At 46.2% G+C, this 14,432-nt stretch overlaps 1 protein-coding gene across 6 annotated transcripts in view; it reads right to left on the reverse strand.

Moving 5' to 3' along the window:
* Window positions 1-2,525: 2,525 nt before the first annotated feature.
* TNC (tenascin C) overlaps window positions 2,526-14,432 on the reverse strand; it is a 91,029-nt gene continuing 79,122 nt past the window's right edge. For all 6 annotated transcript variants that reach the window (XM_023628749.2, XM_023628747.2, XM_023628744.2 and 3 more), the window contains 6 exons: window positions 11,498-11,630; window positions 10,262-10,413; window positions 9,377-9,473; window positions 8,329-8,490; window positions 5,835-5,998; window positions 2,526-3,246 (listed from right to left, as the gene is read on the reverse strand). In XM_023628749.2, the coding sequence (XP_023484517.1) occupies window positions 3,136-3,246; window positions 5,835-5,998; window positions 8,329-8,490; window positions 9,377-9,473; window positions 10,262-10,413; window positions 11,498-11,630 (819 nt within the window). In that variant the 3' untranslated portion in view covers window positions 2,526-3,135. The remainder of the gene's footprint in view (window positions 3,247-5,834; window positions 5,999-8,328; window positions 8,491-9,376; window positions 9,474-10,261; window positions 10,414-11,497; window positions 11,631-14,432) is intronic.

The raw sequence follows: 14,432 nt of genomic DNA on the forward strand, positions 1-14,432 counted from the left end.
TATATAACATGACAGCATTTATTAAAGCAAGATAAACCCAGCAGCAAAAGATCTGGCCAGAGCCATAAATTCCTCTGATCTTCGCTTCTGAGCCATGGCATTCCATTTAAATGAGGCTTATCAGCTCCAACATTTTCATGAAATAAGTCAATTTGCTGAAAACACCTCTGAGAATGAACTGGGAATTGCTTCTCCTGCCCACCACCCTTGTTTTAAAAGAGATATGCGTAGTGTGTGGTTCTGATTCCCACTTGCTGAGTACAAAGAGATCTGCCTTGCTGGGCAATGAGCTCTTCCCATCACTAGGTGTATTCAGGCCGAGGCTGGGGGACACTGGGCTCTCTTCATTTTTGGGGGCTTAGAGTGGAGGAGAAGAAGATATTCCTGACAGGCATTCTTTATAGTTCTAAGAACTTGGGATTGTAAGAACCTGATGAAGGATCCAGTTGAACTTCCCCCATACCCCTCATTCTGCAACCTGTACTCTGTCACCATGGCACACATTTCCTCAGAGAAGGAAAGATTTTCATCAGGGGGCCTGAGGTTGAGAAGGAATGTTCGGGCCAGAAGGCCAGGGTTTAAATCCTAGCGTTATTATTAATTACCCAATTAAGCAAGTCACTGTATTTCTACGAGCCCCGGTTCATCATATATAAAGTGACAGTAGTGATAGCTAATGCTTATTAACACTTTATCTATGCCAGGCACGATGCTAAGGGCCTCATATGGATGATATTATTTATTTGTCACCGAAACGTTATGAAATTAAGAAGTGCAAATATCCCCACTTTACTGATGAGGAAACTGAGGCACAGAGAAGTTTGGGAACTTGGGAATGGTGGAGCCAAGATTTGAACTCACATGGTCTGCCTCTGGGGATTTTAACCTATGCATGAGAACAACTGTCACCTCATCTATGTCATAGAATTATTAGAAGATTGATACTGGCTCAACACAGAGTTGACATAAGGGAAGCCATACTATAGAAAAGAAACCATATTGTAACTTTGAATGACCTCTGATGAACTCACCCAGACATGCTCTGTAGATTTTATGGCCCCTCTCAGCTGCTGTAAGTTGATAACTTTGTTCTTTTGAGTTCCTTAGGAATGTGATGACCCCCAGGCAGAGAGTCTATGCTGATAGTCAGCATCGTGACAACTGAAAGATCAGGGTATAGGCCATTGTTCCAGTCTCTGACGCATATCCAGTAAAGCAAAAGACTGTCAGGAACTAAGCCCAGATGTCTGCCCCACCTGGAGACCAGATGGAGGCCCCACTGGGATTAGGACTATTTTTCAAGGACTGTTAAAATTTCGGTTTTCTATACTTCTTATCCTTCTGGTCCAATACTTGATTATAAGATGTGACTTTAGATGTCATTCCAAACCTGTTGAACAAGGTACAATATTCTAATAATGCAAAATGCTAACCTGAAGCCAGGAACAAGAGAATATTTCCAAATGAGTGCTAAACAGTTTCATTCCTCTAACCCAGATCTACACCCCAATTCAGCAGGAAGGAGCTGGATCGGTTGCAGCCCTGAATCCCTCAAGAATGAGGAGTGACCAAAGAATAGGAGGGATTGAAACCAGCAAACAGTTAGCTATTGATGGTTAAGCAGCTAGGAACTAAAGTTCTTTTTCCTTTTTGCAATTACGGATTATAGCTTTTAGCTATTTAACCCACCCATTGTTAACTGTGCTGCTTAGGCAATATGCTGTTGTCTGACTCCCACTAGGCTCTTGTAGATAACATCTCCCTGGAGCCTGGGTCACCATGGTAACAGATGTTTGAGCTGTTCTTCAGGGATTAGAACCTCTTGTCCACTTCAGGCTGGTTGAGACCACCAACCCATCAACTGGGACTGTGCAGATGTCTGATAAATGACCTTTTGAAGTCAAGAGGCTAAAACCTCCATCCTCAGATCATACTAATGTTGCCATTTTGTGAGCATGCATCCTATGAAGAGGCATGGAGTCTGACTACGCTTGTACAGATTATCAATTACCTCACCTCTCCTCACCTCCAACCACCTCTCTCCACATTTCAGACCACCTTTCCCTCTTATCCCATAAATATCCCTGAGTCCCTCTTTTCTGGAAATCTGATTTGAGACTCATTCTCTTGCTTCCTCACGTGGCTGCCTTGTGAGTAAACCCTCTCTCTGCTGCAATCTCGGCGTCTCGGTGTTTGGCTTTCCGGGCAGTAGGCAAAAACAAACCCGGTGCGGTAACAAGATTACATTAGAAAATGGGTATAAAAACATCTTTTAAACCATAAACGATTAGTCTTGGAAATGTTGAGCAAGAAGCTGAAACTTAAGTTGTAAGCTTTTTCCAACCTTGTTCAACTTTGCTCAAAAAAGTGTTTCCGTCCTCCCAGCCTTTAGTCTGCCTTTCTTTCCCCTCCCACTTGACCACCATCCCTCCCTAACCTTTCATTTCCAACATCCCTCCCTCTGTTCAAATGCATAGGCTTTGGTGGAATTCAGGCTCAACAATGAAAGGCCTGAAACAGCCAAATTTAAAAGTACTTGTGCTTTTATTAAAAAAAAAATACAATCAGGTACTGTCCAGATGTGTTTGGGAAAGGAAGATCTCTTTAAAAACCCTTAGTTTTCATCATCATCATTATTATATTAATAATATTAATCATATCCTTAAAATTCAAACAGTATTGCTTTTCTGGTTTCTGTTGTATGAAATGTAAAAAAAGGGACGGCTTCCAATGACACACATTGACTCATTGCTAACAAAAATAATGATAATTAATTACATAGCTTTGGGTAAAATACAGTCCTAAAACTACCACTGTACAGCCTACCCCTCTCCCATTCCCAGAGCCACCCAAGAGAAGGAAAACCATGGCGATGCTGTCACTGGAAGATTTTTGCTGATTCAAACAACAAAACGGAAACAGGTTGGAGACTGTCGTCTTTGGTGTGAAGGAAGTCACCGCAGAGGGGGGCCAGGACAGTGCTGCTGCCTTTGGCCCTGATGATCCATGGTCAACTTTAACTCCTGCCAAATGTCCAGGTGTGGCTTGGTGGTTAGATTGATTGTATCGATGCTTTGGTAAAATTTTTTTCTTTCTCTGGGCCCTACTTCTCTCTCACCCAGTTGTCCCTGGAATTTATGCTCGTTTGCGCCTGCCTTCAAGATTTCGGAAGTTGCTGGGTCTCAGCTTCATCTCAGCAAACTGGATTGAATATTCGTGGCCCTTCCAGTGGAACCAGTTAACACCCTGTAAAAAAAAAAAGATCTCCAGATTGGTTTCCATTAGGCTAGGGGTTCACTGACCATTGCAGTTTAGTAGACGGAACAAAACGAGTTCTGTTTCAACTTGACCATTTGGTAGTTGACAACTGTCTTTTGCTTATCTGTCTATTGACCTGTGTAGTCAAAACTTTCAAACAGGCTGGCTGAATATGACTCCAATTTTTTACTTTGGTCAGAAGTCACCTGACTGCATTGAGCTTTGATCTTCCATCTTGAAACAAAATGGCGGTTGGTGAAACTTGGCAACATTAGGAATAGGTGCCGAAGGAATTCAGGTCATGATTGGAGGTTACAGAATTGAGTAGCTACACGCAGAGAAGTCTATAATTCACAGGATTTCTATGGAGTGTGTTAATAGAGGTTTGTATGGAACAGCAGAGAGAACACAGGTGGAACACAAGTTTGCAACTTAACATATAGGGTTAAATCTTAGTGCTCTTCCTTGAGAGATAAATGGTCTTGAACAAGTTATCAAAACTTTCTGGGCCTCAGTTTCACTATCTTTTTTGTTTTTCTTAAGGTCTGATAATGTCAACCTTGAAAGTATGTATGAAGATTAAATGAGTTTGTAAAGGAGCCATCACACTGCTCAGCACATAATAGGTGCTCAATAAATATTACTTTACTAATCCCAAACAGGGAGAAATATCCTTGGAATTTTGGCCGAAGATTTTCCTTTAAGAAAAGACTATTTTTTTGTGTGTCTGGATCTCCTGGTCCCACGTTGACTCTTTAGCAGAGTCTACAGATGGTAGAGTCTGCCCATCCAGTTCCACATGGCCCCTTGTCCCACTGGTGAGGGGTTCAGCTTCAGAGGGTGCTCCTAGGAGCCACCACTCCATGCACTCCCTCTTCTCTTTAACCTGCCTTGGGCTGTGAGGGGACAACTGTAATTAGGCAGCTACGGTAAGGTAGTGCAGCCTGACAGCCTGGTCCTGTGCCGCCTTCCTGTGTCCTCATTCTTTCCTCTGATAGAGCTGGGGGCAAGCTCTCCTTGCACTATGGTGCAGACTGAAACCAGAGAGGGGAAGTGACTTCACACAGGCCACACAGCACCGGAGCAGAGCCAGAGCTGGGACCAAACTCCCATAATTGCATTGTGGCCTTTTTTGTCATCTCCTTCTTCTTCCAAAATTGGATGGAAGATGAAACAAGAAGTTTCCTTTAGGCATGTGGCTTTTTTTTTTTTTTTTCAGAAGCACTTCATACTGCACTAGTGTTAGGAGACAAGGTAATAAAGGCAATCCAATGGTGCTCAGAGCGGAGGTGTAATTGAGGCAACACAATAAGACAGGAAAACACAGAACCGGGGTCAAAACGTGTCCTCCAGCTCTTGGCTCCTCTGTCCAACAGGCATGAATAGCCACGTCCTGGTCCCCTCACAGGGTAAAGGTGACAAGCACCTGGGCTGGAGGAGCTGAGAGTGCCCTGTAGAGCATCAGCAATGGTGCCGTGGGGAGAGCTCCCTATAAAGGCACAATGATGATTTGCTCGCAGCTACCTCAAGCATAAACACTCGTATGAAAATTACTAATAAGGAAGAGCAGCCGGTAAAAAACCAAATGCCAACAACAACAAAAAAACCTCGATAATAAAGTACAAATAAGCAAAACGACAAGATGCTACATCCTACCTGAGACCATGAATCCGAATCCCTGGGCTATAAGGTGGGGTTAGAGCCTGTGGCTTTTGACAAAGCCCCCAGGACCCCTTGGGAGCAGCCTGGGTAGGAATCCCTGAGTTCCAGGGATCAGTCTGGGTGGCCGTGTGTGAGCACCCTCTCTCCTCCCCAGGGTGGGGATGGCCTCTGAGAAGGGACCAGGCAGGGGCTCCACTGTGATTAAGTAGCTGGAAACCACCTGACTTTGTCCACTTCTCGGGCGCATGCTGGTGCACCAGAGTTCAGCCTAAGGGAGATGATTGCACTTGTTCTGCTCACCTATTTCTAAAGGGGACCTCAAAAATCTGTTTCTGTGATTGGGGAAATTAAGCTACAGCATCCTGTGTGGCACAGAGAAACGCCAAGGGCCGGATGTGGGGAGGTCCTGTTTTGCCTCCAATTTCACTCTGTGACCTCAAGGACGTCACCTTTCTCGGGGCCTCGGTCTCATGATTCATAAAAAGACAAGACTTGAAGTCTGCGGTCTTCGTTCCAAGGGGTTCTTGGGGTTCTGGAGGTGCCTCCAGACTGGGGTGAGGAGGCGGTGTCCCGGGCCTTCATCACCCTGGCTTCCCCTAAGTGGCTTCCACGTTTAGCTGCTTTCCTCTGGGGGTTCACACAAAGATTTTGTCTGAGAAAAGCTATCTATGTTTGGAATTCACCTGACCAGTGATCCCTGGGGAGCGTTCATGGGTGAACACGTGCTGTTTCTGTGAATTACCTGCCCTGCAGTGTCATTGAGATTTCTCCTTGCTGTGCTGGGAAAAAAATGTGTGTCGTCTACCTGTGGTTCCTGCCTCCCGGTCTCAGCCAGGGCGGAGGTGCTGACTGGCCTGCCCATCACCTCCAGCCAGCTTCCCTAGCCCTGTCCTGGGTCCTCACCGTCCACTCACCTGACTGTGGTTATTGTCCCCATATCTCCCCATCAGGTTGACACGGTGACAGTTCTTGTACCAGAAAGCCCCCTTGTAGGAGAGGGCACAGTTGGTGATGGCTGAGTCCGTGTCCTTGTCATAGGTGGAGAAGGATCTGCCATTGTGATAGGCCATAGAGTCACCTGGGAGAGAGAGAAAGTATGGACTGAGAAATCCCAGCCAGTGTTTCCTGTGGGCCGTGAAGAGCAGAGCCAGGGGTGACAAATGAAAAGGTCCTCGGGTGGGCTGGCTCTGGACATTGGACCCAGGATTAGAATCAAACACATGCCTGGATGGGACATGAGTGTCACCCCAAAGACTCATTTCTGATACAACCAGCACAACGGGTAGAAAGAGGGCTGCAGGTGGCTTCGGAGGGTCCAACTTCAAGTCCCATCTCCTTCGCCCCCGAGCTGCCACCTTGAACAAGTCAAGCCTCTTGCTGAGCCTGTTTCTCATCTGAAGAATGACCCTAGCACGTGGATTCAGTCTATCTCAGGATACTGCAGGGACCATGGATATGCTAAACAGGCAGAGTAGGATACAAATAGGAGTGTTGTTGTTTTTATGATCTTTTTGCATTCCCTTTCCATAAAGGAGCTCAGAGAGTGAGAAATCTGCATTTAATAATGGTGTGCTTTTTCCCCAAATTCAAGTATTCAGAGCCATACTTAGAAATAAACTCTTCATATATTAGTTGTCACCAAAGAGCCTGCGTATCGTACAGCTATTTTTCAAAGTGTTCATGGGACCAGTGTTCCCTGATTCTCAGACGAGAAGCTCATTTATATAGAGTGCTATTTGAGCATCTAGTTTGTAATTTAATATAGTGAATTTTAGGAGCATTTAAGTGCCGTTTCTTTCCGTGTCCCCTCACTACCAACCCCTGGCCAATGTTGTGCACCAAAGTTTCAAGACACTGAGGCATTCTACCCTGATACTTGGAACAAGTTGTCAGAGGGACCCAGGTGCCTTTTTAACTGAGAATAGCAGGTAGATATTGATGAAACAAGATGTTCTGCTGTGGAGGGCTGGCTGCCAGCAACATACACGGGAGAACACAGCCTTCAGGGCTTATCTTAGCAAAGGGACGTATTATGGCTCATTCACTCCTTAGACAGAGACGGGTGGAGGCCACATGCCTGCTGCCCCTGGCTTTGCTTTCCGTGTAACAATATCCTTCCTGCCTGAAGCCATCTCAACCAGGGAGGTATTTATTGCCAGGTAATAAAATGTCGCAATTCTTTGAAGGATGCAAGAACGAAAACAATTTTTGCCCCTGGGTGTCTCTTTTCCAGACCAGAATGATCTCGAAAGAGCTGGGTGCCTCCTCAGACTGAGCCTGGCTTTTGGCAAACTGGGGAATTTCACCTTTATGAATGGTTTCTTTCATGGCTCAGAGAGGTTGAAAATATCCCATAACATCTCTCTCTTTTGTTTTCAGAAACATAACTAGAAATCATCCCAAAGTGGGCATGGGTTGCATGGGGTGGTCACATTCTTTGGCCTCATCCTTTCTTGTTACCAAGTCCACCTGTCTCAGCCAGGCCTGTAGCCCAGGTCCACCTTCTACAAGCTGTTTCACCTTGGGCAAATTACCAAACTTGTCTGAGCCTCAGTTTCCTCATCTGAATAATAGCAATGTCTTCCTGGAATGCTTTTATGAGAGTTAAAATGGGGGTGATGCACTTGAAATATTTGCAAAAGAAGATGCCTCCTAGTAGGCCTGAATGCATAGTTCCCTTATTTATTTCTCCTCTAAGCTGAAGCCAGAAAACCACACAAAGGTCATTTCAAGCCAAAGGCAACTTTTAAGACCTGAACTACATTATGTACCAGACAAGGAATGACAGTACCAATTGAGAGAGAGTGAGCTTCTGGTCACAGGGTATGCAGGATGAGCTGGGATGACCACATGGTGGTGATGTCTAAGATGAGATTCAAACAGCTGGGTGATGGAGTGGATAGGCTGCTATTCAAAGTGCCACCCACAGACTAGTGACATCACCTACAGTGGCATCTCCAGGGAGCTCGTAGGAAAGGCAGAACCTTGACTCCACCCTAGTCATGCTGCGTCAGCCGCTGCGCGTTCACAGAATCCCAGGGCGGGTCACATGTACGTAATACATTGAGAAGCACTGGGTCAGATGAGTATTAAGACGCCTGAGAGTCTGTTTTTCTCTTAGTCTAAAACTGATATCTAAAAATGGATAAGAGAAAGACCTATTTTTTTGAGTGACAGTAGCTACAAATTGGTCCTGATTTCCAGCCTGCTCTATTTTCACGATGGAGATATCTACCCGATTCCATTCAATGGCAGACCCTCTGGATTAGCACCTAGTGGGGATTCAAGTATCTGTTGATCCAATAAGTGGATGGATTCATGGTGGAAGGAATGATGGCTGGAGGAACTAGCTGAAAGCACAAGAAGGTTTTTGTGGGTTCGGAGGCTAGAAGCGCGGCTGTCCCATACCTGCTGTCCCGCTGTACCCCTCCACCTTCAGCTTGTAGCGCGTCTTGGCATCACCCACGCTGAACCTGTCATAGACAGCATAGGCTGACTTCCCGTGGTCCCGCAGGTCTACTCGCAGCTCGTACTGCCCTTGGGATGTGATTTTGTTCAGGTTGTCCAGCCCTGTGGATGACAGGCAATATTGCCAAAGACGCACAAGTGACTGGGGCCATCATTTCTACTCCACCTGGTAAGAGCAGTGGCTGGGTGTACCCTAGAGAAGTCTGTGTTGCAGAGACCCCGGTTTGCAGCCTGGTCTGCTCTGTGCTGGTGCAACACCAGGCAAGACATGACGTTTCTGAGCGTCAGGTACAATCTGGTTGCCCTGCCCACTTCTTAGTGTATTGTGAAGATCAAAGGAGATAAGGGTGGAGAAAGCCCTTTTTAAGCAATAAACCACCTTACAAGTGAAAGGCAATGGATGATCAGGGGACAGACTCCCTGGCCCAGGCCCTGGGGCATAGGACAGTGCCCTTTGCAGGTAGGTGGTTGGAAAGAGTGAATTGCTTGGATGGATGGATGGATGATGGCATTGTAGAGTTGGCTTGGGAGATTTCAAATTGCAGCTCTATTGCTTATTGGCTAGATGCCAATGAACATGAAACATAGCCTCTCTGAGGCTCTGTTTCCCCGTGTCAAGAGGGGAATTTTGAACTTTGTGGGGATGCTATGAGTCTTAGAGGTTATGGCTCCTAGGGACCTATGTCAGCACAGGATGGAGGCAGTTAACGATATCACTAAGGACAATTCTAGAAATGGTCCAGTGAATGAATTAAAGCTTGGCTTATTCTTAAGGTCTGGCTGTTGGCTCTTCCCTGATTAGATTTTATTTTTAATGACTCAGAGAATTTAAAATCTTCTCTCTCGAGAAATTGAAATTCTGTGTCTACTACCAGTGCCGTTGTTTCTTCCTAATCCATTTCTCTCCCATAGGTTGCTGAAGGTTAGGACAAACAACAAGGAGGGTAGAAATGGGTATTTTCGACACAAACATGCAGGGCTACATTACCAAGCCAGAATTCTTCTCTGCGGTCCCCAAACCCAGTAGCATAGGCCTTCCAGTTTCGATAGAAATCCTCACGTCCATTTTTGCGTCTCAGGAACACCTGTAAACATAATCAATGAATCTGAGCGCACTTAAGCTATTGAAAGAAAGAGAAGGCATCTTTCTGGGAGGATGAAACATTGGACCGTGGGAAAAGCACCGGTCCATAGCTCTCTCTGTCACTATTTGCCATGTGACTCTGAGCAGGTCACCTCCTCTCTCTGAGCCTTGGTGTTCTCTTCTGAAAGATAGGGATTAAAAATACTGCCCAGCTTTGGATGAGAATGATTTTCAATGTAGGTTCATTGCTTGTAACAAATGTACCACTCTGGTGTGGGATGTTGATAGAGGGGGACGCCATGCGTGGGGGCGGGACACAGGGGTTCTATGCGAACTCTGTACTTTCTGCTCAATATTGTTGTGAACCTAAAACTGGCTCTAAAAAATTGTTTGTTGATTAAAAAAAATGCTACCCAGCTCATATGATAATGGGATTGAAATAATTCATGTAAAATTCTTCACATGGTGCCTGGTAGATAGTCAGTGCTAATTAATACACGTAATGAATTCGATGACCACTGTCAATGTTATACATCACAAACTTTTTGAGGACATAAATTACAAGAAAATTATTTTAGCCTGTTTTTTATCTCCAGTTTCTCTCCCATTCCTTTGTTTAAGAGATAATTCCTGAGTGGCTCTGTGTGACAGGCCTTATCTTGCAACACTTCATGCACATGGGGGTCACAGTGCACAAGGAGGACCTCCACCCCTCCCTGCTCCCCCTCGCGCCCTCTACCCCCATCCCCCATGCCTGAGAGCTCTGGAGTCTGTTTTGGTGACACTCACAATCCATCCACCCCCATCAGAGGTCATGTCACAGAAGACTTCCAGCGGCTGGGCCTTATCGCCATTCAGATAAATGGTGTAGAGGCCCGAGGTCGTGTCTCCATTCAGCATCGCTTGGGAGCAGTCCCTGGGGAATGGGTACAGGAGTCCAACTGCGGGATAAGGAGAAGGAATGACTCTCTTGGAGCTGGAAGACTAGGGTAGGAGCTTTCAAATCACAGCTCAACTGTTTATTGGCTAGATGCCTATGGGCAAGCCACTGCACCTCTCTGAAGCTCTGTTCCCTCATCTGCAAGATGCAGATAGTCCCATTTTTGTGGAGATGCAATGAGGCTTAGAGGTTATGGATAAATAGCCCATCTCAGTCTCTTCTATTGATGGAAGCTGCCTATGACATCGGTGGAGGAGAGCTGAGCCCCTGGAGGGGCATGTGTCAGGTCGACCTTGCTCTACCTGGAGCAGCCAGGCAGCACCTGATGAGCACCCAGGTGCTGGCCAGGATGGCTAGGTCTCTAGACCCCAGTGGTGGCTCGCTGTGGATCAGGATGTGCTATCAGCCCTATCAGGTGCATCTCGGTCTCTTTAAGGGATTCTGAAGCCAAAGACAAGGGTGTTCCTCCTGAACTTGCCCCCTCCTTGCCTTGGGACTTTGGAGAAGTCAGTTAACTGCTCTGAGCTTGGGAATCTTAGAGGGAGAAAACAAGAATTCCCAGGGAATTTCCAAGTTCAATAATGTGATGCAAGCAAAACCTTGACAGAAATGGACGTGGGACTGTGCTTAGCAGGTGGGTGGGAGAAGTCATGGTCATAGCAGTTCTTTTTTCTGATTCGACTTCCTCATTGCACTTTATCTTCATCTGAGGTTGCCTCATCAGCTGTTTCCTCGTTTATTTCACGGCCTTCGTCTGAGAGCATCTTTAGGGCACACTCATAGTTTTGTACTCCCAGCACCTGGCATAAGATCTGGCTAAGAGGTCCCTTTGCTTCTGCACCTCCCTCAGCAGGTGTGTGCAGAGTGGCTAAGGGAAGTGTGAAGGGCGGGAGGCAGTGCTGGGATACACTCTGTTACACTCTCAGCCCTCTGGGACACACAGCTGCTTCCTCTTATTCACCAATGGAACAGCGTGCACATTTGCCATCTGCAGAAGACACCTAGTGGCAGGATGCAGGGGGAGCTTCCCTGTTCCTGGGACGCCTGAGCCCGGCTGTGGCCCGGCTGCTCCCTGAGCCCCTTACCTGTGGTGAAGAAAGTCTGGACTAGCTTGCTCCTCAGGGGCCCATTCAATGCCTGGATCTTGACAGTGTAGTGGGTGGATGGGCTCAGCTCTGCCAAACTATAAGAGGTGGTGTCTGGACCCAAAATGACTTCCTAAGGGCAGAAGAAAGAATATCATAGCTTTTGGCCACATAAATCCTCAGGGTACAGATGATGCATACAGATCATTCATCCATTCAACAAGAATCCACTGAGCCCCACTCTGTGCACAGGCTCCATGCTCATTTCCGGGATGTCAGAGATGGGGAGCGTACAGCACAAGCAAAGGTCCTGGGGCCAGAAGGGGCAGAGTAAGTTAAAATAACGTGAGGAGACAATGACCTACCTCAACCATACTTCAGCTGGGGAAGCAGCGGAAGAGATGGACTAAGACCAGATTACAAAGGACCTTAAACGTCAAGCTATGGAATTTGAAGCTTATCATTACAAGGAACAGAGATTCCTGAAAGATTTTTGAAAAAGTGAATGGCATGAACCCAGCTTCATCTGGGGGCAAGATGAATCACACGAAAGACAAAGGTTTAGACTTTGAGACCAGTTGGGCTGGTGGGCCCTAAATATGGCTTTTTGTCATGGCCCTCTGGGAAGCTTTAAAATGATACAATGCCTGAGACCATCCCAGACTGACAGGACTGTGAGAGCCAGAAGGGAGCCTGGCCAGGTGCATATTTGGAAGCTCCCAGATGACTGAGATGCAGTCAGTTTGGGCATCTCTTGAGTCAGGATGCTATTATAATAGCTCAGTAGGCATGGCGTGATGAAGGCTTGAGCTGACCATCGTACCTCTTTTCTAGAACAGAGATCTCCAGGAGAGGTGGCTGTGTGCAGCTGCTGTGAGACCTAACTGCCTATGCTTGTCGTTTGTGACTGGTCACTGTGCTGCTGTCCAGAGGAGGGGATCGGCTTGAGTTTGCTAGAGATCCTCTTTCTTTTCAAACCCTCTTTCCAGCTTCCAATACCCAGGGGATCACTACTTAGCAGATGACCTTGGTTTCTGGGATTGGAATTCAGCCTACATTCCTAGCAAACCAAACATAAGAGTGCTCTCCACATCCTGCAAATGCAGCCGACTGGGTTTAGGCAGAAATGAGTCAGTGTGGAGGCCCCTGGAAGGTTCTCTCACATCCTCAGAATGGGGCAAGTGATGCTATCCTGGTTTTTCGAATGGGAGGCTGGGATTGAGTTTCAGAGAAGCTAAGACACTTGCATTCACTCCATAATTGGTTGGTGGCAGAGGATGGTCTTCCATTCTGCCTCCCAATACCCTGTCCAGGACTCTTTCTTCCTGTACCAAATTGACTTTCTTGAGTGAAACATAGAAAGCTGGGGCTGGGACATGCATGATGTAAGCCGAGGGAAGGTCCCATTTGATACCAGTGACCCAGTGACCTTTGTGAGGCCCCCAGCTCTGGTCTACGTAAGAAGGATCACTTATCAGTTACAAAGCTGTGCTTATTGAATTACTTCAGGATACAATTACCTATCAGCTCTCTAGGCTGCTGTACAAAGTTATTTTCTAGGCGATTAAGGTAACTCAAAATGAGATTTATGACTTCAGGTAAACACTGAATCCTAGAACGCCTGACCGGAAGGGAACTCAGAGATTGGTGAGTCCAGTGCATTTTACAGATGTGAACACTGACAGCCAGAGAAGGCAAAGGGCTTTCCTCCATCCACACGCTGAGTTAGTTCATTGTTCGACCAACTCCAAGAAGGGCCACGATAGTAACTAGCAATGTGTGTTGACTTCTGGTTAAGCATGATGGATTGGAAATGCAGTTTATTTCTGTTCACTTTTGATATCACCAAAATGAGAGTAATGGGCTAGAGAGTGTAAACCCACAAAGATGTGGGAAATGGCAGAGGAGACAGCAATGTGAATGCAATGTCAAGAGAATCTTGATAGATGGAAAGTGCATGGTGGAGTGACAGCTGAGGGGGCTAATTAACTAAGCGAACAGCACCTGTCAGAGGCTGGTTGACGAATGCCACAGAGCCCAGCAAGTTCAGGAATGGAATGTGTACAAAAGCAAACATGCCTTTGAAGGTCAGTGTGGGGTGGGGCCTGGATGAACTAAGGTTTGTTTAAAAGCTTTGTATAAGAAACAGATGCCCAGATCTCCCCATCCCCCAACAGTCTGTTGGACTGTCCTTCCCAGTCCAGAGGGAAGGCTGAGGTTTACTTTCTGGAGAGGCTGAGCCAGAGAGGAGACTCTGGATTCAAACCCACCAGGCCCAGCTATGCAGGAGGCCAAGGTGCTACACTGGAAATGGAAGAAGTGAAGATTTGTACCTTCTCCAGCTGAGCTCCTGGCAGCCTGGTTTGAAGGAGTTGGAGGATCCTCCAGGGAGATTGGTTAGCTTGAGAAAAGGCTTACAGTGCTGATACTTGGGAGTCCCCCCATAAAACTGCTGGGTACCCCCAAATCACTCTACCATGGCCCCCCTAGTCGAGAAGCCCTGTCTACGCAATTGGAACTCCTCACCAGCTATTTCCTTCTTGGCTCAGGTACAAAAGGCCCACTGGATATTGGAAAGAAGTCTTCAACAAGAAAGATAAAGACCCAAATCCAATGAAACCAAACCCAACAGCAGCAGTGAAACAGAAAAGAAAAACTTGAAAAAAAAACCCTATGTAGGTTGTAGAAAAAAAGTACCAATAACATATATTCTTAGAGATAAAGAAAAGATGATACACAAGACAAAAACAAGATGCTAGAAAAAGATGGATGTGCAGAGAATAAGTAAAAGATCTTGGAAATATGAAGTATGAGGCCTGAAATTAAAAATTCAATAACAAGTTTAGAAGATAGAGTTTAGAAAATCTCTTGCACTTGCGTGAAGGGTTAAAGTTATTTCGAATTTAAAAGTAAAAGAAAAAAGTTCATGGGTAAC

The sequence above is a fragment of the Equus caballus genome, chromosome 25, assembly GCF_041296265.1.
Source record: "Equus caballus isolate H_3958 breed thoroughbred chromosome 25, TB-T2T, whole genome shotgun sequence".
In the NCBI taxonomy this organism is placed as follows: Eukaryota; Metazoa; Chordata; class Mammalia; order Perissodactyla; family Equidae; genus Equus; species Equus caballus.